Raw genomic sequence first — 25470 nt, 5'->3', positions numbered from 1 at the left:
CTGCACTGGGGCTGGTTCAATTCTACGCTGGGCGATCTCCACAGGTACCGAAAATAGACTGGATTCAGAGCATGAGAGGGCATAATTGCGTCCCTTTTTAGGACAGCAGCCTTCACCAGGCAGATGGAAGATGGACCAGGATGAAAGGAGGAAATTGAGGGAAGGGTTCTTGAACAGCTCAGCGAGAGACCGTACCACAGCTCACACCACCTTAACAACATTGAAAATTCTGCCCCTACAGACTGTTCATCCTTTGATATTAAACTTGATAAACTAACAGAACATTTCAGTAAATTGTCGAGTACCTATGCTGGAATCATGGAGTTGTACAATTGAGAAAGAGACTATTGGTCTCACCATGAGACTGCCAATCCATAAACACGAGACATAACTCACGTCTGGTTCGAGACTTCCAAACATTTAAGTAAACGCAATTGGCCTCCCATTTGCAAGCTGATGTTGGATGCAGTTTGCGGAATTACTTTGGATCCTATCAACAATTCCGTTTGGACCAATCTTCCACGTTGGGATCATTACAAATGCCGTACTGTAGCCCATTAAAACCATATCAACTTCACCCACCTCATCTATATATTTAGTCACTTATTCAAACAAAAAGTAATTCAATTAGTCAGACAGGATCGCTCGCCACTAATTCGAAGTTGAATAACCCGGAACAACAGCGACATTTCCAACTGTTAATTAATTCTGTCCTTCAGAAATTTTTTTCTGATGCTTTCCTTCAACGGACGTGAGATAAACTAGTCTGCAAATACGTAGCCTACTCTTGCTTTCCATTATGAAGGAATGAAGCACATTAACTATCGTCCAGTTATCTGGCACTTCAGCTGTGGCCATAAAATTATTAAACATCCACGCCACTGTCCCAAAATAATCTTCCCTTACTTCTCATGGCAGCCTGCCCCACGTATTGTCTGACCTGGACATTCATGCATCTTACTTTCTCTAAATGATATAAAGTCTCGTCCTCACTAATTTTACCATTCTGTACAAATTCTGGATTCAAAAATGGGCGGCACGGTGGCACAGTGGTTAGCACTGCTGCCTCGCAGCGCCAGAGACTCGGGTTCAATTCCCGACTCAGGCGACTGACTGTGTGGAGTTTGCACGTTCTCCCCGTGTCTGCGTGGGTTTCCTCCGGGGGCTCCGGTTTCCTCCCACAGTCCAAAGATGTGCAAGTCAGGTGAATTGGCCATGCTAAATTGCCCGTAGTGTTAGGTAAAGGGGTAAATGTAGGGGTATGGGTGGGTTACGCTTCGGCGGGTCGGTGTGGACTTGTTGGGCCGAAGGGCCTGTTTCCACACTGTAAGTAATCTAATCTAATCTAATCTAAAAAGAAACACCCCACTTCATTTCCCGTCTCCTCTGTGAATATAGATGATAAATAATCATTTAAGAACTCCACATCCTCTAACTCCAAGCACAAATCTCTCCATTGGTCTCTCAGAGGAATACGCTTGCCTTAGTTATCTTCTTAACAGCGAATAAACTTATAGTGTGCTTTCTGTTGAGAGTAACTAGCTATCCAGCAACACCGAAAGAGAGAGCTAAGAAGTGCCAGGAGGGGACGTGAGACGTTATTAGTGGATGGGGTCAAGGAAAACCATAAGTCCTCGTACATGAATGTCAGGGATAAAAGAACAACCAGAATAAGATTAGGGCTAATCATGCATAGTCGTGGGAAAATGTGCCTGGTATCAGAGGATACAGGGAAAATGCTAAATGAATACTTTTCATCTGTATGAACACTAGAAAAAGACAACGTGGTCGTGGAGAATACTTAGATACAGGCCATGTAACTAGACGGGACTGGGATGCATGAGGAGTAGGTGTTAGCAATTCTGTAAAGTGTGAAAATAGGTAAGTCCCCTGAGCCGGATGGGACTTACCACAATATTTTCTTGGAAGCCAGGGATGAGATTGCCGAGCCTTTGGCTTTTATCTTTGTGTCGTCATTGTCTACAGGAATAGTGCCAGAACATTGCAGGAAAGCAAATGTTGTCCCCTTGTTCAAAAATTGGAATAGAGGCAATCCTGGAAATTATAGACTGGTGAGCCTTACTTCGGTTGTCGGTAAAGTGTAAGAAGGGTTATAAGAGATCAGATTTGTAATCATCTTAAAAGGAATAAGTTGATTCGGGATAGTAAACCCAGTTTTGTGTCGAGTCGGTCATGCGTCACAAACCTTTTGTTGAGTTCTTTTAGAAGGTGACGAAAGAGTTGGATGAGGATAAAGGAGTTCATGTGGTCGAAATGGATTTCAGCAAGGTGCTTGTTAAGGATCCCCATGTCAGGCTATTGTACAAAATATGGAGGCATGGGATTGAAGGTGATTTAGTGGGTTGGATCATAAATTGGCGAGCTGAAAGAAGACAGAGAGTGGTAGATGATGGGAAATATTCATCTTGGATGTCTCTGATAGTTGCCACACAGTTTGCTAGGGTTGTTAAGAAGGCATATTGTGTGCTACATTTTATTGGTAGAGGGACTGAGTTTCAGAACCATGAGATCATGCTGCAACTGTGCAAAATTCTGGTGCAGCCACATTTATAGCATTTTGTACGGATGTGGTCACCGCATTATAGGAAAAATGTGGACGCTTTGGAACAGTTTCAGATGACATTTACCAGGTTGTTGCCTGGTATAGAGGGAAAGTCTCACGAGGAACAGCTGAGGGACGTAAAATTGATTTAGTTAGAGATAAGAAGTTTGAGAGATTACTTAATTGAGACATAAAAGGTAATCAGAGGGTTAGATAAGTAGTGCAGTGAGAGATATTTTCCTCGAATGGCGATGGCAACCACGAGGGTTTGATCGATAGAGGATAGTTGTCAGAGGTATTTCCTTTACTCAGAGAGTGGTAGTGGCATGGAACGCACTTCAAACCCAGCATCAATGTGGACTTCAACAGTTTCCTCATTTCACCTTCCCCCACCTCACCCCAGTTCCAAACTTCTAGCTCAGCACTGTCCCCTGACTTTTCCTACCTGCCTATCTTCTTTTCCACCTATCCATCCCACCCTCCTCCCTGACCAATCACCTTCATCCCCTCCCCCATGACCTATTGTACTCTATGCTACTTTCTCCCCACCCCCACCCTCCTCTCATTTATATCTCCACCTTCAGGCCCTCTGCTTGCATTCGGGCTTTTGCCCGAAACGTCGATTTTACTGCTCCTCGGATGGTGCCTGAATTACTGTGCTTTTCCAGCACCAGTAATCCAAAATCTGGTTTCCAGCATCTGCAGTCATTGTTTTTACCTGCCTGCAAAGTAGTAGACTCGCCAACTTTAAGGGCATTTAAATGTTCGTTGGTTAGGCATATGGACAAGAGCTGAATCGTGTTGGTTAGATGGGTTTCAGATTGGTTCTACATGTCTTCGCAACTTCGAGAGCAGAAGAATCTGTACTGTGCTGTACAGTTCTATGCTCGTTTTTTCTATGTTCTATATTTTGGACCTCGACTATGTCATTCGAATTTTATTTTTAAGCAATCACCCGGCATTTCGGAACATGACTGATAGGCTTTTTTCCTCATTTATTTTATTTTACTGTTTTGTATTTAATACTTGTTTGCATATTTTTATTTCTTAACTATCGGCACCCCCTAATGTACAGGATTCCGAGTACATATTTTTTAATTCTCACTACCCTAGATTTTCAAACGTCGATTTATTTGGAAGTAGCTGTTCCCAGTTGATATTTTCCAAATCTGGTCTCATGATATAGAGATTGACCTTCTCCCGATTTAGACTCTTAGCTTCTGCATTCTCCTTATGTGCTTCAACAATGACATTGAAATTTACAGAATTATGTCGCTATACCCCAAAATGCTTGCCCACTTGAGCAGGTTCATTCAGTTGCATTCGGCCTAGCGCTGCCCCGTCTGCAGGAGGATTATGCACTTTTTGACATGAAGAACTTGCCTGAATGCACTTTAGAAGACCCATCACGTGTAATAATTCCAGACAAAGGGAAGCGGAGGTAATGTCAGCAAATTTAAAATTCCCTACAATTGTATAATTATACTGTTACTGCTCTCATATCGTTCTATAATTAGCATGCAATCTACTGCTCTCTCTCCATCTTAATCTTTCGAATCCTTTGGAAAAGATGCAGCATATAAATCAGCCTTTTCTTTTATTTCTAAGATCTACCCAGATCACCTCATTTGAGACTCGTCTCCACTGTCCTCCCTCATTATTGCAGTGATGGCTTTCTTTTCAAGAATGCAAAGTGCCCAGCTCTCCAACAATATCATTAACCTAACCACAGCTAAAAGATACTGTACCATGGAATTTTGAGCTTTCAAAGCTACCCTTGCTTTAACCACATCTGAGTTAGGATCAAACGAAAAGTTTGCAAAGGGTATGTGGCGAAAGAAATCATGAGTCACTGAACAACAGCATGCAGGTAGAGTAGGCAATTTGTCAGACGAGTGTTCTGTTCACCTCTATCATAAGAGAGTTTGACAGCATGAGCAAAGATGTTTTGTTCAATGGCATAGAGACATCACATGGTGTGTGTTATGCAGCTCTGCCCCCCCCCCCCCCCGACCAAAGTAATCATATATTTAATGTAGAGGTAGAGCAGCTGAATTTCACCAGATACATTACTTCAATTCTTAGACTGTCGGATAAAAAAACTGAATTGTTTTGAGTTTAGAGGAACGAGGGAAAAACTTTAGAATCGCAAAAAATTCTTCAATGGATGCGCAACCAATGTACAGAGGATGAATTACCAGCTAAATGGTTTAGAGTCAGGGACCATGCTGATAATAAAGACGTTAGAACTATGACGAGGAGTAACTGATTCCCACAGAGAATAATAAATCGTTGGAATTCTGCCCCGAAAATAGTGAAAACCTAATCGCCGTGGTGGCACAGTGGCTCAGTAGTTAGCACTTCTGCCTCACTGCCCCAGGGTCCCGAATCCAGCTGCGGGCGGCTACCTGCATGGAATTTGTACATTCTTCCATTGCTTGCATGGGTTGACTCCGAATGCTCGAGTTTCCTCGTACAATTCAATGATGAGCAGGTTAGATAAAATGGCCGTGCTAAATTGCCTGTAGCGTTCAGGGACGTGTAAGGCTAGGTTCATGAGTAAGGGGCAAATGTGCAACAATAAGGTAGTGGAATGGGTCTGGGTGGGGTACCCTTCCGAGGGTCGGTGCAGACATGTTGTGCTGAAGAATGTGTTGCCACTCAGTATGGATTGCATACTCTAAAATATGTTCAAGACAAGTTGGTAGATATTTAATGACTACTGCAGTCAAGGAGCAACGTCTGGTATATGACCAGCCATCATGGGGAATTGCAAGACGGGATCGCTGTGTTTTGGGTCGGGGTATCTACATCAGCATATATGCGTACTCATCTCTTTTCTTTCTGAACATTGGCTCACTGCCTTATTTCCATTATCTAAACTATTTCCTGATTTCTGGGCTGCCTGTGACATCCTAAAACATGGTGAACTGCTTCGGGACAACCCAGTAGCATCGGCGTCCATTTTCTCCCTTTACGAAACATAGCTGTACACTTGTAATGTTCCAGTGTCTACCAAACTCCGATCTCATTATTTTTATGGTTGTAAACTTTTTAATGTTTCCTCACCGAACATCTTATCTTTCTGCTTAAACATATTATTTTCTGTGATTGAGAGGGTTTTCGATTGAAAGCAGTTAACTAAATTTGTTTGTTTAGTCACTATCACTAATGTCAGTCTTGATGAATCATAATTGCGTCACTGGAGCGTGACACATATGTATTAATCTGACACATCTTTCAACATGTTCACCATAGTGTCAGTGCGAGTAACGTATTCAGCACCAACAGTGCTCTGTAACAAAAGACAAAGAGAGAGGGCGAGAGAGAGAGAGAAAAATCAGATATCATAATCTGTGAGTAGTAGATTCGAAAGATGCAGCAATGGATTGGAATATGGCGACAATAGATTGTATTGTTACAACAATGAATTGGAATACAAGAGAAAATGATTGGAGTGGCATAACAATGATTGAAGATGTGAGCACAGCAGACTGCAACGTTACAACAATGGTTCTGAATGTCAGAACAATAGACTGGAATAGTAAAATAGCGCAGAGGGGTTTCATTGAGACGACAAGTTATTTTTCTGCAAATTTTGATGATATGTTACTAAAGCATCGCATTCGATGGGCACTTCAGACCATTCAATTCATTTATTATCCCATTCTCGCAATTTTTGGCATCCCTGGTAAGTCTTTACAATTTCTATAAATGTGGCATTTATAATGTGCAGACACGGTAGCGTTTCGAGCTCATTGTACAAATTATTGCTAAATGCATAATTGTTCTTGTAATTTACTCCCTCCAATTTGCCACCAGTGAGCAATCTCAGTATCCAAGTTTTAGCGCGGTAAACTTTACTGCATTCACTTAGCTGAAGCACTTGTTCATTGAATATCGTAGTTTTTGCTGTTTGTTACAAATGTCATTGCTCTACCGTGGCTTCATCACACACCCTTGAAAGATTTGCACCATAGAGAGTTCATCCCAATAAAATACAACTGGTTCACTCATATGTACTGTTGTGTGAGACTTTGGTACATGCTCCTGAAATCTGCATTTACACTTAGCAAGAGGAGGCAGAGACAGCAAGAGGCAAGCAACAGGTGTGTAAAATTGATTCAAAGAATCCCGAATCGCAGAAGAGACCAGTTGGTCCATTAGATCTGGACTGATCCTCTGAAGAGCATATCTCCAGGACCCACAATCTCCACCCCAACATTCTCCTATAACCCCGCAGTAAACGTGGCTAATCCAGGTAATCTGCACAGTCCAGGAACGGCTAACCAATTTAGCGTGGATAAAGCACGTAGACTGCATATCCTTGCACTGTGGAAGGAAACCAGATCACTTGTCAGAATTCCCACAGACACAGGGAGCACTTGCAAATTCCACACAGATAGTCACCCCAGCCTGGAATTAAACTCTGGTGGGTCATGCTGTGAGACCGCAGTGCTAATGACTGGGCCACCTTGGAGGAAGAAACAGAATTGATGTTTCGAATTCAATGTGACCACACTTTCCATTCTTGGTAGTAGCTCTGTAATCCCCTGGTTATAGTTTGGCACAATATCATGCATACTGAAGATGATATTTATCAGAAGCACTGGAATATATGCAAGGATAGTTTTGAGGAACCGAGATAGGCGATTCAAACTCTATTCATTTTCCGATACATCTAATGACCTTGTCCTTTTGTTGGGACATGTTGATGATTAGAACGGTACTATTAAAGTGATTTGCTTCAGGGCATCATGTAAATTATACATACTAGAGCCACTAAGGCTAAGTGATGTAAGGCATAAATGTCGATATTGTTAGCTGGCTCCAATAGAGTAGATCGGTTGTCCAGGATGTTGTCAATTTCTTGGATGATGTTTATGTTGTATACATCCAATCAAGTGGAAATTTTTCCATCACATACCTGATTTAGAAACTAAACTTAGGTGGCTCCATAAATAGCGTTAACATTTTCTGGTTTAGAAAAGATGAGCATTCGTGAATTAGCCTGTTCCCATCACTCCAACGTTGATTCACGGGTAACATATCAGCATTTCAATAGTGTGCAATTGCTAGGAGTACTCCATAAATATTGAGGAAGGAAATCACTGATCCACGTAAACACACTAACAATCGAAGCTGGACATGATTAATTAATCTTAGTATTGAATTCCACGCATCAAACTTAGCACATGTAGTTTGTATTATTTGCTGCAATATTTGTTTCAACTATAAGAAATATTTCAGCCTAGGGCATTTTTTATCTCATCTTATATTTCAGATGGTCAGAATATGAAACGTCAGTTCGTCGCACCAGCAGATGATCCTCATTCCAGTAAAATCACTTGCTCATCTCAATCAGTGCAAAAGAAAATTGTTACATTTGCTCTGAGCAGAATCTATAAATTCACTGTTTACTTTCCTCACAGTTAACATATCAACAATCGTGATCCTGTCCAGGGGAAAGAGTGGTCTCTGCCAATGTATTACTCACTACCTGCTAGCCATGGCAACGGCAGATCTCCTGATCATTATCTTTGACCTCGTTTTACGACACATTCCATTTGTCTATAAGGAGCAATATCACATCTTACATGCCATCCCTGTGTGTAATATCCATGCCATCTTGCTTTACGCAGCCACTGACTGTTCTGTCTGGTTCACCAGCACTTTCACCTTTGAACGATTTGTTACCATTTGTTGTTCAAATCTGAAAACCAGCTTTTGCAAAATGAAAACAACGGCAGTGGTTCTGGGCACAGTGACTGGATTGAGCTGTTTGAAGAACATTTTTTGGTACTTTGTGTATACTGGTCGGTATCGACTGAAAAACAGACCCTGGTTTTGTTGGGTGAAAATGTATGTCAAGCTTTCTCCTGTCTGGGGGGCAATTGAGTTCCTTCACTATGTTCTCACTCCGGGAGTTGCATTTATTCTTATTCTGATTTTCAATGCTTTAACGGTCAGACACATTTTTGTGACAAGCAAAGCTCGCAGGCGACTTCACCATCAGATCAATAGAAAAAGCTCCAGAGACCCGGAGATGAAGAATCGAAAGAATTCTAGCATTTTGTTGTTTCTCATCTCAGGCAATTTCATATTATTTTGGTCAGTATCAATGGTGTTTTCCATCAATTCACGAATGGTACTTTTGGGATATCAGTCGAAATCGCTTCCTTTTTTTGTAATGGATTTGGGTTACATGCTCCAGATGCTAAGTTGCTGCACAAACTCTATGATTTATGTTGTGATACATCCGAAGTTCAGAGAGCAGTTGAAGAATATGATGATCTATCCGTTTGTTAAAATTGTTAAGCATATTTAATGTTGAGACTAATTGAAGCTTTAAACCACCAGAAATGTATTCTGCATAATTTTCACTTCAATCAATATTGCGTATGGTCTGATATCTTTCAATCAAACTTATATCTCTTGGTCCTTTCACCAGAGAATGAATCTCTTTATATGAGCGTGCCTATGATTTTGCATAATTTTCCAAGTGTTCAAGTTTGCATGAGTAGAAACACTAGAAAATGAGAGAGAGGTGCTTGCATATTAAGGGATGCGCTACTCACGAGTGATCACTGTGCCACCGTGCCGCTACTCACGAGTGGCGGCACGGTGGCACAGTCGTTAGCACTGCTGCCTCACAGCGCCAGAGACGCGGGTTCAATTCCCGCCTCAGGCGACTGACTGTGTGGAGTTTGCAAGTTCTCCCCGTGTCTGCGTGGGTTTCCTCCGGGTGCTCCCGTTTCCTCCCACAGTCCAAAGATGTGCAGGTGAGGTGAATTGGACATGCTAAATTGCCCGTAGTGTTAGGTAAGGGGTAAATGTAGGGGAATGGGTGGGTTACGCTTCGGCGGGTCGGTGTGGACTGGTTGGGCCGAAGGGCCTGTTTCCACACTGTAATGTTATGTAATGTAATGTATAACATGATGAAATGACACGTAGTTTGAGCGTGAGAAACATGATTTGGAATCTGAAGCCTGATACTTCCTGAAAGAAATGTAGAGCCTTTAAATCACAGTTGTTTACTGTAAGCTAGAAAAGCACTAAGTGCAAAATTAGCATTGCAAATAAGCAGTGCCAGGAGCTGAGGAGCATTCATAAACACACACAATATAACAAAATGGTGTACAAATCGTGACTAAGTATGGAAGTTTAGGATCGCTTCACGGAAGACACAACTGCGTCCAATGCTACGAAGCTGACTGGAATGAGGTTGGAAATATTTGTAAAGCAGAGAAGAGTGATTTTATAAAAATGGTGCGGGGATGGGGAGTGCAGAAAGTCTAATGCAAATATAAACTGGCAAGAAATATTTAGAAAAGAAGATAGCAAGAATTCCTACATGAAAGTAAACGAAAACAGGAGCTGAAGGAATTATTTATCGATGCAATGTGGGACTGGCGAGTAAATAATGGCAAAAGAGGAATTCCTGTTGATATTGAACAAATATTCCATATCTGTCTTTGTCGATGAAGGCATTATAAAACATCCAAATTAAGAATAATTCAGATACAAAATCAGGAGAAGTTTTCGAAAACAATCGTTATTACTGGTGAAGATTGAACATTGCGCTGTCCTTTAGAGATGGGTGTGTACTAAAAACATCGGGGGATAGCAGGAGATTGGCACGAGGTAACAATACTCTTCTGAACATTGCGTGCAGGCTAAAGAGTCTAAATTTCCTCCTTCTGAGCCGTTGTAGTTCTGCGATTCTATTCTGACAACTAATAGAACGAAAGGTGAATGAGTTTCATGCAACGAATATCTTGCATTGTAGAATGTTAAAATGAATGTCAGCAAAGATTGTGGAAGATTGTGTGCATTTGTGCACAGTGAAGCAGCCTGACCAAAACTGAAATCAATGGGTATCAGGACGCAAATTCCCCTCTGGTTCTTGGAGGTCAGTTATCTATGGTGCAGGACATCATTACAGATGTTGCTTTGGATAATGTTCTTAGCACAATCATCTTTAATTGCTTCATAAAGGACTTTCACTCTATCATTATTTCAGAACTGATATGTTCGCCAATGATTGTACAATGTACAGCAACATTCACGTCTTCTCAAATACTGACGTCATCGTTTCTCAAATTCAACACGTTTAGGACAATATTTGGTCTTTGACTGACAAGGGGCAAGCAACGTTCGCGCGACATAAATACCAGGTAATTACCATCTCCAGTAAATGACAATCGATCCACCATTCAATGAGATTGACTGGTGTTACCATCACTGAATCCTCCGGTATAAACGTCTTTGGGGTCGACATTGACCAGAAACTCAACTGCAAACGGTACATAAACGCAATGCCTCGAAGTGCAAATCAGAGGTTAGGAATAGTACAAACAAGTAACTCATTTGCTCATTCCATGAAGTTTGTGCATTGATTTGTCCACAAGCACAAATCAGAAATGGAATGGAATATTCCCCACTTACCTTGTGGAATGCACTCCACCAACACTCGAGAAACTTGATAGCACCCAGTACGATACATTCTGATGGATTGGCACATTGCCCATAAATATCAACAAACTCCATCACTGTCAATCAGTACCTGCAATGTTTACACTGTAAAAACTGCAATGCACAAACTCACCACAGATCCGGTGACATCACTTTCTAAACCCATGACCACTTAAGATTTCTCCAAACTAATCACCACGTGACTTGGAAATATGTTGCTGTTGATGGGTCAAAATTACAGAATCCCCTCCCAACATTGGATGTATAAACCACAACCGTTTACAAATGCAGGTCATCACCAATTTCTGAAGGGCATCTGTGGATACGAAATAATATGCTGGCCAGCAAACGATGCCCACGCCCAACGGGTGAATAAGCATCGGGGTTTCGGTAGTAACATACGAGATCCAAGTTAGAAAATTACCTCTGTGGTATTCGGGTCAGAGACGTAACAGCGAAGTTACAGCACATGCTGAAGCATACCACCTACCGCCAATACTTATGGGCCATAAAAAGTTGAAAACAAAAATTATGAATTTTAAACTGAGAAAATTGTCATTTAGAGAGCAATTTAAAAAAACAATACCATAAAGATGGTGATAAAAGGATTACTGCCACTTGCTGGTCAGTGGCGAATTCGTAAGGTATGTGGAAAGATCACGTGGTAAAGAGATCGGAGGAGCACAGGTTTTCCAACCGCTGGGGTGTTACATTTTGTTCATAGGGAGCTTTAACCAGTTACAAAATGGCAGGATAGGGCTGATACCTGAAGGGATGTGTTTGCCAATGATTGGGAGGGTTTCAATTAATTTGAAAGGGTAATTTGGCGGCACGGTGGCACAGTGGTGAGCACTGCTGCCTCGCAGCGCCAGAGACCAGGTTCAATTCCCGCCTCAGGCGACTGACTGTGTGGAGTTTGTACGTTCTCCCCGTGTCTGCGTGGGTTTCCTCCGGCTGCTCCGGTTTCCTCCCACACTCCAAAGATGTGCAGGTCAGGTGAATTGGCCATGCTAAATTGCCCGTAGTGTTAGGTAAGGGGTAAATGTAGGGGCATGGGTGGGTTACGCTTCGGCGGGGCGGTGTGGACTTGTTGGGCCGAAGGGCCTGTTTCCACACTGTAAGTAATCTAATCTAATCTAATTGAAACTTCTTCGAGGAGGCAGAGAAAGGCAAATCGTGGAGTAAGAACAGAAGACAAAAAGAGGAATCAGGCACCCAAAAGGCAAAGGAGGATAGGAACCAAATCTAACACGCAAACGAAAAGGACAAGCAAAGTAATAAAAAAAAGAAATAGCCTTAAGACTTCAGGTCTGAACTCATTGGACATTCGAAATAAAGTGGATGAACGAATCATTCATGAAAAATTAAACAGGTATGACAGTTGGAATTATCGAGACATAGTGGCAGGCTGACCAGGCTTAAAGAGTAAAGCAGAGATGCATACAGTAAAGGCTCATATGTAATTCTGGCCGACTTTAATCTGCTTAAAGATTGGGTGAATCAAATTATTCACAGTATTGTACAAAACGGGTTCCTAGAGTCTGTACCCTCGGATGATTTACGGCATCAGTACATTGAGAAACAAGGGGAGAACAGGACATTTTCTATTTTATATTTCGCAATGAGAATGGAATAATTGGAAATATAGCTACTAGAACTGCCTCCAGGGTATCAGAATATGATAAAATTCGTCATCGCGATGGAGATTGGGATAGTTGATTCTACGAACAGCACCCTGAGTCTAACTAAAACAAACTGCAATGCTTAGAGGCGTGAGTTGGCTATGAACACTATCTATCCTCATAACTGAAGATTCTCATCCCAGAAATGGTCCTTGCAAATCCTTTCTGCATTCTGTGAAATGCATTCACAGCTTTCCGATAATGCAGGGCCTACAGGTGTACACAATCTTATAGCTGAGATCTCACAAGTATCCTGTTCAGGTTCAACATCATTTCGTTACTCTTGCAATCTGTGACTCTATTAATAAGCGAATGACGTTGCATGCCTTAGGAATAACTCTCTCCACTTATCCTCGCACTTTTGATTAATTTGCTGAGTTTTTCTTCTCTCAGCGTGTTCAAATGTTCAAAGTCTGAAGTAAGTTGTTATCAGCATTCTCAATTATCACTTTCTTTCTCTCTCAGACAATTCCTACATCCCTCCATTACCTCTCTGTCCTCACTTTCTGTCTCAGCTCTAAAGCCTCAACGGGAAGCTGAAAATGTGTTCAGATTTCACGAGTAGAAGTAATGCACTGGCAGATTTATTGTCTGTTTCTGAATGCTGTCAGAAACTGATCGTGAATTAGCAATATCAGTCTACTTCAGCTGATATCGTGAAGGGATCCACTCCAATAATTTCCAACAGCTTTTCCACGTTCTCACCTCGATGCATATTACCTTAAGTGTCTCGAACGTTCAAACGAAACTTGTGTGTATGCTACTACAGCAAGGACAGAATGGACATATAGAGTCATGGAGTCATACAATATGGAAACAGACTGTTCAATAAAATTCGTTCGCGTGAATGAGTATCGTAATATGAACTGATGCCATTTGGCAGAAACTGGTTGAAATCCCTCTAACCTTCTTATTCATGAACCCATCCAGATGTTTATGAAATAGTGACATTGTAAGCTACTCCACTTCTTCCTCTGCAAACTCATTCCACGCATGCAACTCTCTCGGCATGAATGAATTGCCCCTCAGGTCTCTTAAATCCTTTACCCTCTCACGTTAAACCTATGCTCTCTAGTTTTGGACGCACCTATGTTACGGAGAAGACTTTGGTAATTCACTGAATCTATGACTCACATAATTTTATAAATCTCGAGAAGATCAATGCTCAGGTAAAAACAATGACTGCAGATGCTGGAAACCAGATTCTGGATTAGTGGTGCTGGAAAAGCACAGCAGTTCAGGCAGCATCCAAGGAGCAGTTCGTGATGAAGGGCTTTTGCCCGAAACGTCGAACTTTACTGCTACTCGTAAGCTGCCTGAACTGCTATGCTTTCCCAGCACCACTAATCCAAGATAAATGCTCAGTCTACTACGCTGATGTGTATCAACCCCTAGCCTCTTCAGAAGAAAGAGCAATAAAACACAGGAAAAAGGCCCTTTGTCCTCCAGGCCTGCGCTGGCACATTTTGTCTTTTCACACTAAAACTGACTTAACTTTCATGATCTGTGTCACTCTATTCCATTCTCCTTCGTGTATTCTTGAGTTTTTCTGTTGTGTCTGTTTCCATCACCTCCTCTTGTGGCGCGTTCCAGGCACTCACCAACCTGTGCCTGGCACACCTCTTTTCAACATCCTCCGCTGCTTGGACCTGTGTCTGTTAATAATTGAATTCTCCACCCTGGGGGAAAAAAATCATCCTTTACAGTCTATCAATACCATTCATAAACTTATGAACATCTGCCAATGATCTTCACAGTGCCGATACAGACACAAGGGGTCAAATGATCTCCGATGGCACGGCAGGGATTCTATGATTGACGTTCATTACAAGAGGGCTGGCGTGCAGAAGTAGGTGTGCCTTACTTCAGTTAGGAAGCATGCTAAAACCACATCTTCGAAAGGATATCAATGCCATAAAGGCAGTGCAGTCAGCTGATAACAGGAAGAGTAAAAGAGGTCCACCGTGAGATGTTGTTCGATTGGACCTGTATTCTCTATAGTTCATAAAAACAAGAGCGAGACACGATTGAAACGATTATCATTCTAACAACGCCGGATCTGCGATATGCAGGAAGGATCTTTTCTCGAGCAGAAGGGTCTGAGGATTCACGGTACCCCATTTTGAACTGGGATGAGGAGAAATGTCTTCACGTAGTGGCATGAAACTGTGGAATTCGCTGTCAGCAAAGTTTGTGGAGGCTGATTCTCTAAATTTATTCAGAGATTCGTCGAGGTTGACAACTCAAAAACAAGGGCCTTTGGCCCATCGACTCTTTTCCAGTTAAAAAGCAATCAACTCTCTATTCAAATCCTTTTTTTCAGCAATTATCTCATAACCTTGGAGGACATGACATCAAAAGCACACACACGTCCCTACTTCTTCAAAGTTGTGAGTGGTTCTGCCTCTCCCAACCTTACAGGCAGTGAATTCTAGATTCCCACCACCCATTGGTTGAAAAAAATAACTGTTTCATTCAATTCCATCTTACCTGTTCTCTGCTCCATGAAATCGATGCCCCTGTTCATTGACCCCTCCAGAAGATTCGAATATTCTGCCATGTCGACGTTTTTATGTCGCTACAGTTCTGAATACAATTGTGGTTGCCCCTTATCCCCAACTTCAGCCTCCAGATTCAACAGAATTACCAGAATCAGCTTTGATGCAATTTTAGACTTTGCCCCCATAACATTAGCCTGGATTTCCAAACTCATTCGCATTAACCACGACATTACTGCCTTCCCTCAACAGTGAAAGAACGTTGTGCAATGTACTATGGTGTGATTCGAACTCATCTCCTCAGCCTGTGACTCTGAATTAAAATGGCAGTCAATTACAGCACCATGGGATCACAGGAGCATATGACATGAGAAAAGGCCGAGATTATACATCCCGTAAATTCAATTGCACCATTCGATGAGGTCATGGCTGATCCGAGATTCGTTGAATTTAATGTTCTGCCCTTTCCCTGCAAATATTGGTTCACAATTGATCAAGAAGATATATATTGATTTCGAAATTAATTAAGCAAAAGAACTCTGCCGCCACAGCTATCTGTGACAAAACGTTCTTTCAGAGAAAAGAAATTCCAACTTATCTCAGAATTTACTTAGTGCTTTTTGATTCTGCGGCAATGCCCCGATCCCAGGCTCTGCCATTTGGACTAATACCCTCTCAGCTTACTCTGTCAAACCCCGGAAGAATCCTCTCTGTTTCAAGGAGGTCACTACTCATTCTTCTTGCCGCCAGTGAGTCAAGTGCTAATCTGTTTACCTTTTGCCTATGAGACAATCCTTCCATACCAGAGATCATCTTGATTAATCTTTTCGAAGTGACCTTCAGTGATAAGATATTCCTTGTTAAATAAGTGACCCGCACTGCTCACAGTACGTCAAACAGCACGTTATCCAGATTCAGTAAGATTTTGCTGCATCAATACTCACTCCCTTAAAGTCAGGAGTAAACAATTATGCTGGCTTTCTGTCTTCTGTGTTCAAGTCGCCCCATGTCCCTTGAATCGCAGTTTTCCTAGTTATTCTCCATGTCAATAATCCACCCCTATTTTTGATCTTCCTTCCAAAGTGTGCAACTTCACATTTTCCCATATCATACATTATTCGGCAAATGGTTGTTCAATTTCTTCACCTATCAATACTCTCTGTAAACCGTTTTTATTACGATTTATCTTTCTACCTATTTTGTGTTATTTGCAAATTTGTTTGATATCCACTGTCTTCATTAATCTATGTTATTAGAATATATTGTAAACATCTGCTGTGGCAGACTGATCTCTGTGGAAATCCACTATTTACTACCTTAAAGCTGAAAAATAATCTATTGCCCACTCTTGTTATTTCCTGCCCATTAATCAATTACTTTTCCACAGCAAAATGCCAACCTCAACATCATGAGCTCTTAATACATAATCTTCTGGGAGGTACCTTGTTGAATGCCTCCTGCAAGTCCAAGTCCAAATGCAATCATGTAATTTTCCCTTCAATCCACTTCCTGAACATCTCCAATAATGTAGTCAGGCATACTCTCACTGTCAGGAAATCATGCTGTCTCTACTTGATTAGATTACAACTTACCAAAAGTATTCCAATTCCGGCATTAATCGATTCAAACATTGCTTTCTGGCAATGGATGTCAGGCCAATTGGTCTAGCGTTTTCCCAGTTATTGCATCCCTTTGTTTTTCAACAGTAGTTTTACGTTGGCAGTTTTCCAGTATTAAGCGAAACGTTGAAAAATTACTACCAGTGCATCCATTACGTGTAACGACTTCTTTCAAGGACATTTGATACAAGCTATCAAGAAGAGGTGACGTAACTGTTTTTAAACCATTATTTTGGATAATAGTCCTTCCTTAGGAATAGCGATGGTGCTTAATTCCTTTCCCATATTATTTCTAAACAATGGAATACCCGCGATTTCTTCCAAAGTAACGAGTCGTGCAATCTACCTGTTTCTTCACCTGTCATTTTCATGCTCCCCATAATTATTACCCCCGATTCCGTTCCCTCAGTACAATTTTACCTTTTTCTTCTTTTCACATACATTTAAACACATGATTTTATTGGCGGTTTTTACATTCCTCATTAGTTTATTCTTTTTTTGGTTTTCTTTATCATTTTCCTAATTCATTCATTTGCTGGCATATGAATTTTCCCCAGCCTGTGAGGCTCGTATTTTTTTTTTACATATTATAGGATTTTTTTAATTTTAGCATCATATTCGCCTTAACTTCTGTGGTCAAACATAATTGATGTGTTCTCCTACTTAATACTTTCCTCTATACTGCGATTTTTTTGCCATTTTACAGGATAGCTGTTCCTTCAGTCTTTACGTCAGCTCGTTCTATCGGGAATGTCACAATTTCGGATTATAGAGGAGTTGGGCGAAACAGAGATAGGATAGAATGATGTCGGGACTTATTGAAATGTTGACGAAATAATCTGGTAGACATGAATGCTATCTTGAAGGATCATCAACTGAGACGACACAGGCAGAATTAATGCTAAATAATAAAAAAGAAAAGGAAGTTATTGTTGTGTACCACGTCATCAAAACAGAGGTAGAAAATTGAATTGGTTATCAAATTTCAGAGTGGTGTGTGCATAATAGATCAGGATTGGTGAACGATTTCAACCACTCAAATGTTAACTGGATTAGCTTTGTAGTGCAACGTGGAGGGCGAACAGACCTCTTCAAATGCATTTAACAGACCTTTTCGTACCCTGTATATAGTAAGCCCAACAATGCAGGACTCATTTCTGGACCTAGAATTGGGAAACGAGCTTTAACATGTGAACAGCAAACCAGTAGATGTGCATTTTGAAAATAGCATTCGCAAATCAGTTAGATTTAGGATAGTTAAAGACAAAGGCAAGAAAGGAGTAGGATAAAAAGTTCTAACCTAGAGGAAGGTAGATTTTCAAAAAAATAATAAACACACGGATGCAGTGTCTTTATTTGGGCCAGAATTTATTATACGTCCCTTGTTACATTGTAAAAGCCCATGTTATTCAGGTTACGGTTGCAACTTGAATGCAAAGTTAACTCAGTAACATGAAACAATGGGCAATGGTCAATTGGTGCCCTCACGAATGAAAATATGGTTAAGTGGCGTTCTGCAGGACTCATTGTTTGACCGCTTGCTGTTTGTTTTAGATTATAATCCTGACAGTGTGGAAACAGCTTCTTCCGCCCAACCAGTCCACACCAACCCTCCGAAGCGTAAGCCACCCAGACTCATTTCCGTGTCACTAATGCACCTAACACTGTGGGCAATTTAGCATGGCTAATTCATCTGACCTGTACATCTTTAAAATGTGTGAGAAATTCGGAACACCCGGAGGAAACCCATGCAGACACAGGGAGAAACTGCATACAGAATGCTGCCCAATTTGTTCGTTAAATATTTAAGTTTAGAAATGACTTGGGGTCACAATTGGGAAATTTGCAGATGACAGAAAATCAAGCCGTGCAGTGAATAATAGAGCGAATGGTTATGAGTCCAAAATTGTTAAAGGTGAGGTGGCTGAGGGGGAAGTTCCAAATGGCGTTTAAGTCTGATAAGTGAGAGTTAAGGTATGTGGGCACACCAGTCAGTGGAAGGGAATGAACAATAAATGGGAATACAGTGAGACAAGTAAATCAAGTGCGACATCTTGTTGTGCAAGCGCACAGGTACTGAAAGGTAGCAGTAGAGATAGATAAGACTTTTAAGAAGTAGATTGGAATGGTTTCCCTCATTGAACGAAGTTTAGATTACAAAATGAGGGATATGCTTTTGAGGCAAGGAAGGGATGGTAGGGTGAAGGAAGCTTGGGTGGCAAGTGATGTGGAACATTAAGTCAAGAAGAAGAAGGAAGCTTACTTCTGGATGAGGGAGCAAGGATCAGACTGGGCGCGAGAGAGTTAAAATGTAGCCATGAAGAAACGGAAGAATGCACTGAGGAGAACGAGCAGGCGAGTGAGAAATACTTTAAGCGTAGGATTAAAGAAAATTCTAAGGCATGCTATACATGTATGAGGAATAATAGGATGGCGAGAGTGGGGGTAAGGCTGATCAGGGGTTGTGGAGAGAACATGTGCTTGGAGTTGGTGGAGGTGGAGGTCCCTAATGAACACTTTAGCATTCAGAGAATGCCCTTGACGTTTGTGATGACAACGTGAAACAGTCGAACAGGTTGATGTTCAGAGGAGGATGTGCTGAAAGCTTTGAATAAGGATAGGTAAGTCCCCTGTGACTGATGGCACATGTCCAAGATTACTAATAGAAGTGAGGGAAGAGATTGCTCAGCCTTTGACAATGCTCTTTGTTCCTCACTGTACAGTGGAGCGGTGCCAAATGACTGGAGGGTGGCAAATGATATTCCCTTGTTCAAACAAATAAATAGAGATCATCCTCGGAATTACAGTGCAATCAGTCTTACATCGGCTGTGGATAAATTATTAGAGAGGATTCTGAGAGACAGGGTGTATAACTATGTGGAAGACCATTGCTTGATTAGAGTTAGTCAGAATACCATTGTGGGGTCAGACCTGACAGACTGAGTCAATTCTTTGAGGATGTGACAAAACAATATTGATGACGGTAGAGCAGTGGATTTGTTGCACATGGAATTTAGAATGGCGTTTAATAAGATTTCCCATGAATGCGTGTTCAGAAAATGAGGGGGTGTGGGTTACAGGGATTTTATTTTTTGATGAGATACAGAATTGGACTGGTCCATAGAAGATGGATGGTGGTACTGATGGAAAGCAGTCAGCCTGGAGCTCGGTGACCAGGATGAGGGTTGACTTAATAGCGGTGTACAAGATAATGTGAACCATGGATAGACTGAATAGTCAGAGACATTTTCCCACGGCAGAAATAACTATCAGAAGTGGGCATAATGTTAAGGTGATAAAAGAAGATTTTGTAGTGGTGTCAGAGTTGGCTCTTCATACAGAAAGTGATGTTTGCATGTAATGCACTGCTGGCAGTGGTAGTAGTGTCAGATACATTATGGACATTTAATCGACTGTTGGATAGGCACATGGGTGAGAATAAAATGAAGGTTATGTAGGTTAGTTTGACTTAGGGTAATATAAATGGTCGGCAAACCATCGAGGCCCGAGTAGCCTGTGCTGTGCTGTTCTATGTTCTATGTTCTACTGATGAGACATTGGCGAGGCCACAACTGGACTACTTTGTGCAGTTCTAGTCACCATACTACAGGGAGGACATAACTTGAGTGCGGAAATCATTGACAGGAATGTTCCACGAGGAGAGTTTCAAGAGATCGGGGCTGTTACCCTTGGAGTAGGGAATGCTGATGCATGGCATGATTGAGGGATACAAAATTCGGAGGTACAGAAATTGAGTGAACCGGATGAACGTGTTTTCCTGGCCAGAGATTTCAAAAACTGAGGGGCACTCAATCAAGCCAGTGGGTGAAGAATCAGAGGGGTCATCAGGAAAAAAATTCTTGGTGCAGAGTCGTGGGAATCTGGAATTCGTTACTTTAATTGGGAGTGCAGACAGGGATAGTAAAACTTAAAAAAAACACTTTGATCTGCACCTCCAGAGCTGCAAACTACGGAGCAATGGACGCTGTGCAGGATGGTAGGGTTAGAAAGGGTTGTCTGGGACAAACTGGTGAAAACAACGGCCTTCGTGTTATATATTTCTAAAGTTCTATGATTATCCTAGAGGGAACGAGGGAAAAACTTTAGAATCGCAAAAAATTCTTCAATGGATGCGCAACCAATGTACAGAGGATGAATTACCAGCTAAATGGTTTAGAGTCAGGGACCATGCTGATAATAAAGACGTTAGAACTATGACGAGGAGTAACTGATTCCCACAGAGAATAATAAATCGTTGGAATTCTGCCCCGAAAATAGTGAAAACCTAATCGCCGTGGTGGCACAGTGGCTCAGTAGTTAGCACTTCTGCCTCACTGCCCCAGGGTCCCGAATCCAGCTGCGGGCGGCTACCTGCATGGAATTTGTACATTCTTCCATTGCTTGCATGGGTTGACTCCGAATGCTCGAGTTTCCTCGTACAATTCAATGATGAGCAGGTTAGATAAAATGGCCGTGCTAAATTGCCTGTAGCGTTCAGGGACGTGTAAGGCTAGGTTCATGAGTAAGGGGCAAATGTGCAACAATAAGGTAGTGGAATGGGTCTGGGTGGGGTACCCTTCCGAGGGTCGGTGCAGACATGTTGTGCTGAAGAATGTGTTGCCACTCAGTATGGATTGCATACTCTAAAATATGTTCAAGACAAGTTGGTAGATATTTAATGACTACTGCAGTCAAGGAGCAACGTCTGGTATATGACCAGCCATCATGGGGAATTGCAAGACGGGATCGCTGTGTTTTGGGTCGGGGTATCTACATCAGCATATATGCGTACTCATCTCTTTTCTTTCTGAACATTGGCTCACTGCCTTATTTCCATTATCTAAACTATTTCCTGATTTCTGGGCTGCCTGTGACATCCTAAAACATGGTGAACTGCTTCGGGACAACCCAGTAGCATCGGCGTCCATTTTCTCCCTTTACGAAACATAGCTGTACACTTGTAATGTTCCAGTGTCTACCAAACTCCGATCTCATTATTTTTATGGTTGTAAACTTTTTAATGTTTCCTCACCGAACATCTTATCTTTCTGCTTAAACATATTATTTTCTGTGATTGAGAGGGTTTTCGATTGAAAGCAGTTAACTAAATTTGTTTGTTTAGTCACTATCACTAATGTCAGTCTTGATGAATCATAATTGCGTCACTGGAGCGTGACACATATGTATTAATCTGACACATCTTTCAACATGTTCACCATAGTGTCAGTGCGAGTAACGTATTCAGCACCAACAGTGCTCTGTAACAAAAGACAAAGAGAGAGGGCGAGAGAGAGAGAGAAAAATCAGATATCATAATCTGTGAGTAGTAGATTCGAAAGATGCAGCAATGGATTGGAATATGGCGACAATAGATTGTATTGTTACAACAATGAATTGGAATACAAGAGAAAATGATTGGAGTGGCATAACAATGATTGAAGATGTGAGCACAGCAGACTGCAACGTTACAACAATGGTTCTGAATGTCAGAACAATAGACTGGAATAGTAAAATAGCGCAGAGGGGTTTCATTGAGACGACAAGTTATTTTTCTGCAAATTTTGATGATATGTTACTAAAGCATCGCATTCGATGGGCACTTCAGACCATTCAATTCATTTATTATCCCATTCTCGCAATTTTTGGCATCCCTGGTAAGTCTTTACAATTTCTATAAATGTGGCATTTATAATGTGCAGACACGGTAGCGTTTCGAGCTCATTGTACAAATTATTGCTAAATGCATAATTGTTCTTGTAATTTACTCCCTCCAATTTGCCACCAGTGAGCAATCTCAGTATCCAAGTTTTAGCGCGGTAAACTTTACTGCATTCACTTAGCTGAAGCACTTGTTCATTGAATATCGTAGTTTTTGCTGTTTGTTACAAATGTCATTGCTCTACCGTGGCTTCATCACACACCCTTGAAAGATTTGCACCATAGAGAGTTCATCCCAATAAAATACAACTGGTTCACTCATATGTACTGTTGTGTGAGACTTTGGTACATGCTCCTGAAATCTGCATTTACACTTAGCAAGAGGAGGCAGAGACAGCAAGAGGCAAGCAACAGGTGTGTAAAATTGATTCAAAGAATCCCGAATCGCAGAAGAGACCAGTTGGTCCATTAGATCTGGACTGATCCTCTGAAGAGCATATCTCCAGGACCCACAATCTCCACCCCAACATTCTCCTATAACCCCGCAGTAAACGTGGCTAATCCAGGTAATCTGCACAGTCCAGGAACGGCTAACCAATTTAGCGTGGATAAAGCACGTAGACTGCATATCCTTGCACTGTGGAAGGAAACCAGATCACTTGTCAGAATTCCCACAGACACAGGGAGCACTTGCAAATTCCACACAGATAGTCACCCCAGCCTGGAATTAAACTCTGGTGGGTCATGCTGTGAGACCGCAGTGCTAATGACTGGGCCACCTTGGAGGAAGAAACAGAATTGATGTTTCGAATTCAATGTGACCACACTTTCCATTCTTGGTAGTAGCTCTGTAATCCCCTGGTTATAGTTTGGCACAATATCATGCATACTGAAGATGATATTTATCAGAAGCACTGGAATATATGCAAGGATAGTTTTGAGGAACCGAGATAGGCGATTCAAACTCTATTCATTTTCCGATACATCTAATGACCTTGTCCTTTTGTTGGGACATGTTGATGATTAGAACGGTACTATTAAAGTGATTTGCTTCAGGGCATCATGTAAATTATACATACTAGAGCCACTAAGGCTAAGTGATGTAAGGCATAAATGTCGATATTGTTAGCTGGCTCCAATAGAGTAGATCGGTTGTCCAGGATGTTGTCAATTTCTTGGATGATGTTTATGTTGTATACATCCAATCAAGTGGAAATTTTTCCATCACATACCTGATTTAGAAACTAAACTTAGGTGGCTCCATAAATAGCGTTAACATTTTCTGGTTTAGAAAAGATGAGCATTCGTGAATTAGCCTGTTCCCATCACTCCAACGTTGATTCACGGGTAACATATCAGCATTTCAATAGTGTGCAATTGCTAGGAGTACTCCATAAATATTGAGGAAGGAAATCACTGATCCACGTAAACACACTAACAATCGAAGCTGGACATGATTAATTAATCTTAGTATTGAATTCCACGCATCAAACTTAGCACATGTAGTTTGTATTATTTGCTGCAATATTTGTTTCAACTATAAGAAATATTTCAGCCTAGGGCATTTTTTATCTCATCTTATATTTCAGATGGTCAGAATATGAAACGTCAGTTCGTCGCACCAGCAGATGATCCTCATTCCAGTAAAATCACTTGCTCATCTCAATCAGTGCAAAAGAAAATTGTTACATTTGCTCTGAGCAGAATCTATAAATTCACTGTTTACTTTCCTCACAGTTAACATATCAACAATCGTGATCCTGTCCAGGGGAAAGAGTGGTCTCTGCCAATGTATTACTCACTACCTGCTAGCCATGGCAACGGCAGATCTCCTGATCATTATCTTTGACCTCGTTTTACGACACATTCCATTTGTCTATAAGGAGCAATATCACATCTTACATGCCATCCCTGTGTGTAATATCCATGCCATCTTGCTTTACGCAGCCACTGACTGTTCTGTCTGGTTCACCAGCACTTTCACCTTTGAACGATTTGTTACCATTTGTTGTTCAAATCTGAAAACCAGCTTTTGCAAAATGAAAACAACGGCAGTGGTTCTGGGCACAGTGACTGGATTGAGCTGTTTGAAGAACATTTTTTGGTACTTTGTGTATACTGGTCGGTATCGACTGAAAAACAGACCCTGGTTTTGTTGGGTGAAAATGTATGTCAAGCTTTCTCCTGTCTGGGGGGCAATTGAGTTCCTTCACTATGTTCTCACTCCGGGAGTTGCATTTATTCTTATTCTGATTTTCAATGCTTTAACGGTCAGACACATTTTTGTGACAAGCAAAGCTCGCAGGCGACTTCACCATCAGATCAATAGAAAAAGCTCCAGAGACCCGGAGATGAAGAATCGAAAGAATTCTAGCATTTTGTTGTTTCTCATCTCAGGCAATTTCATATTATTTTGGTCAGTATCAATGGTGTTTTCCATCAATTCACGAATGGTACTTTTGGGATATCAGTCGAAATCGCTTCCTTTTTTTGTAATGGATTTGGGTTACATGCTCCAGATGCTAAGTTGCTGCACAAACTCTATGATTTATGTTGTGATACATCCGAAGTTCAGAGAGCAGTTGAAGAATATGATGATCTATCCGTTTGTTAAAATTGTTAAGCATATTTAATGTTGAGACTAATTGAAGCTTTAAACCACCAGAAATGTATTCTGCATAATTTTCACTTCAATCAATATTGCGTATGGTCTGATATCTTTCAATCAAACTTATATCTCTTGGTCCTTTCACCAGAGAATGAATCTCTTTATATGAGCGTGCCTATGATTTTGCATAATTTTCCAAGTGTTCAAGTTTGCATGAGTAGAAACACTAGAAAATGAGAGAGAGGTGCTTGCATATTAAGGGATGCGCTACTCACGAGTGATCACTGTGCCACCGTGCCGCTACTCACGAGTGGCGGCACGGTGGCACAGTCGTTAGCACTGCTGCCTCACAGCGCCAGAGACGCGG

General features: G+C 41.4%; 2 protein-coding genes across 2 annotated transcripts; both read left to right on the top strand.

The window, feature by feature from the left end:
• The first annotated feature begins 5947 nt into the window (after positions 1–5947).
• LOC148135737 (putative G protein-coupled receptor 139) lies at positions 5948–8891 on the top strand. The gene is made up of 2 exons (XM_087984335.1): positions 5948–6254; positions 7996–8891. The coding sequence occupies exons 1-2, from the start codon at positions 5948–5950 to the stop codon at positions 8889–8891; spliced, it is 1203 nt and encodes a 400-aa protein (XP_087840461.1).
• Positions 8892–22184: 13293 nt separating this feature from the next.
• LOC148135736 (putative G protein-coupled receptor 139) lies at positions 22185–25128 on the top strand. The gene is made up of 2 exons (XM_087984333.1): positions 22185–22491; positions 24233–25128. The coding sequence occupies exons 1-2, from the start codon at positions 22185–22187 to the stop codon at positions 25126–25128; spliced, it is 1203 nt and encodes a 400-aa protein (XP_087840459.1).
• The last annotated feature ends 342 nt before the right edge of the window (positions 25129–25470 follow it).

This window comes from Chiloscyllium plagiosum, unplaced genomic scaffold (assembly GCF_037043375.1).
Source record: "Chiloscyllium plagiosum isolate Xiang-an unplaced genomic scaffold, Cpla_swu_hap1 HiC_scaffold_48, whole genome shotgun sequence".
Lineage (NCBI taxonomy): Eukaryota > Metazoa > Chordata > Chondrichthyes > Orectolobiformes > Hemiscylliidae > Chiloscyllium > Chiloscyllium plagiosum.
Note: the sequence above shows the minus strand (reverse complement) of the source record. Positions and strands in the feature narration are given on the sequence as shown.

Bases quoted from the DNA above. Each gene is read 5' to 3' on its own strand.
- LOC148135736 (XM_087984333.1), top strand. From the start codon at position 22,185: ATGGATTGGAATATGGCGACAATAGATTGTATTGTTACAACAATGAAT. The intron at 22,492-24,232 runs GTAAGTCTTTAC...CTTTCCTCACAG, and splicing joins CGCAATTTTTGGCATCCCTG to TTAACATATCAACAATCGTG.
- LOC148135737 (XM_087984335.1), top strand. From the start codon at position 5,948: ATGGATTGGAATATGGCGACAATAGATTGTATTGTTACAACAATGAAT. The intron at 6,255-7,995 runs GTAAGTCTTTAC...CTTTCCTCACAG, and splicing joins CGCAATTTTTGGCATCCCTG to TTAACATATCAACAATCGTG.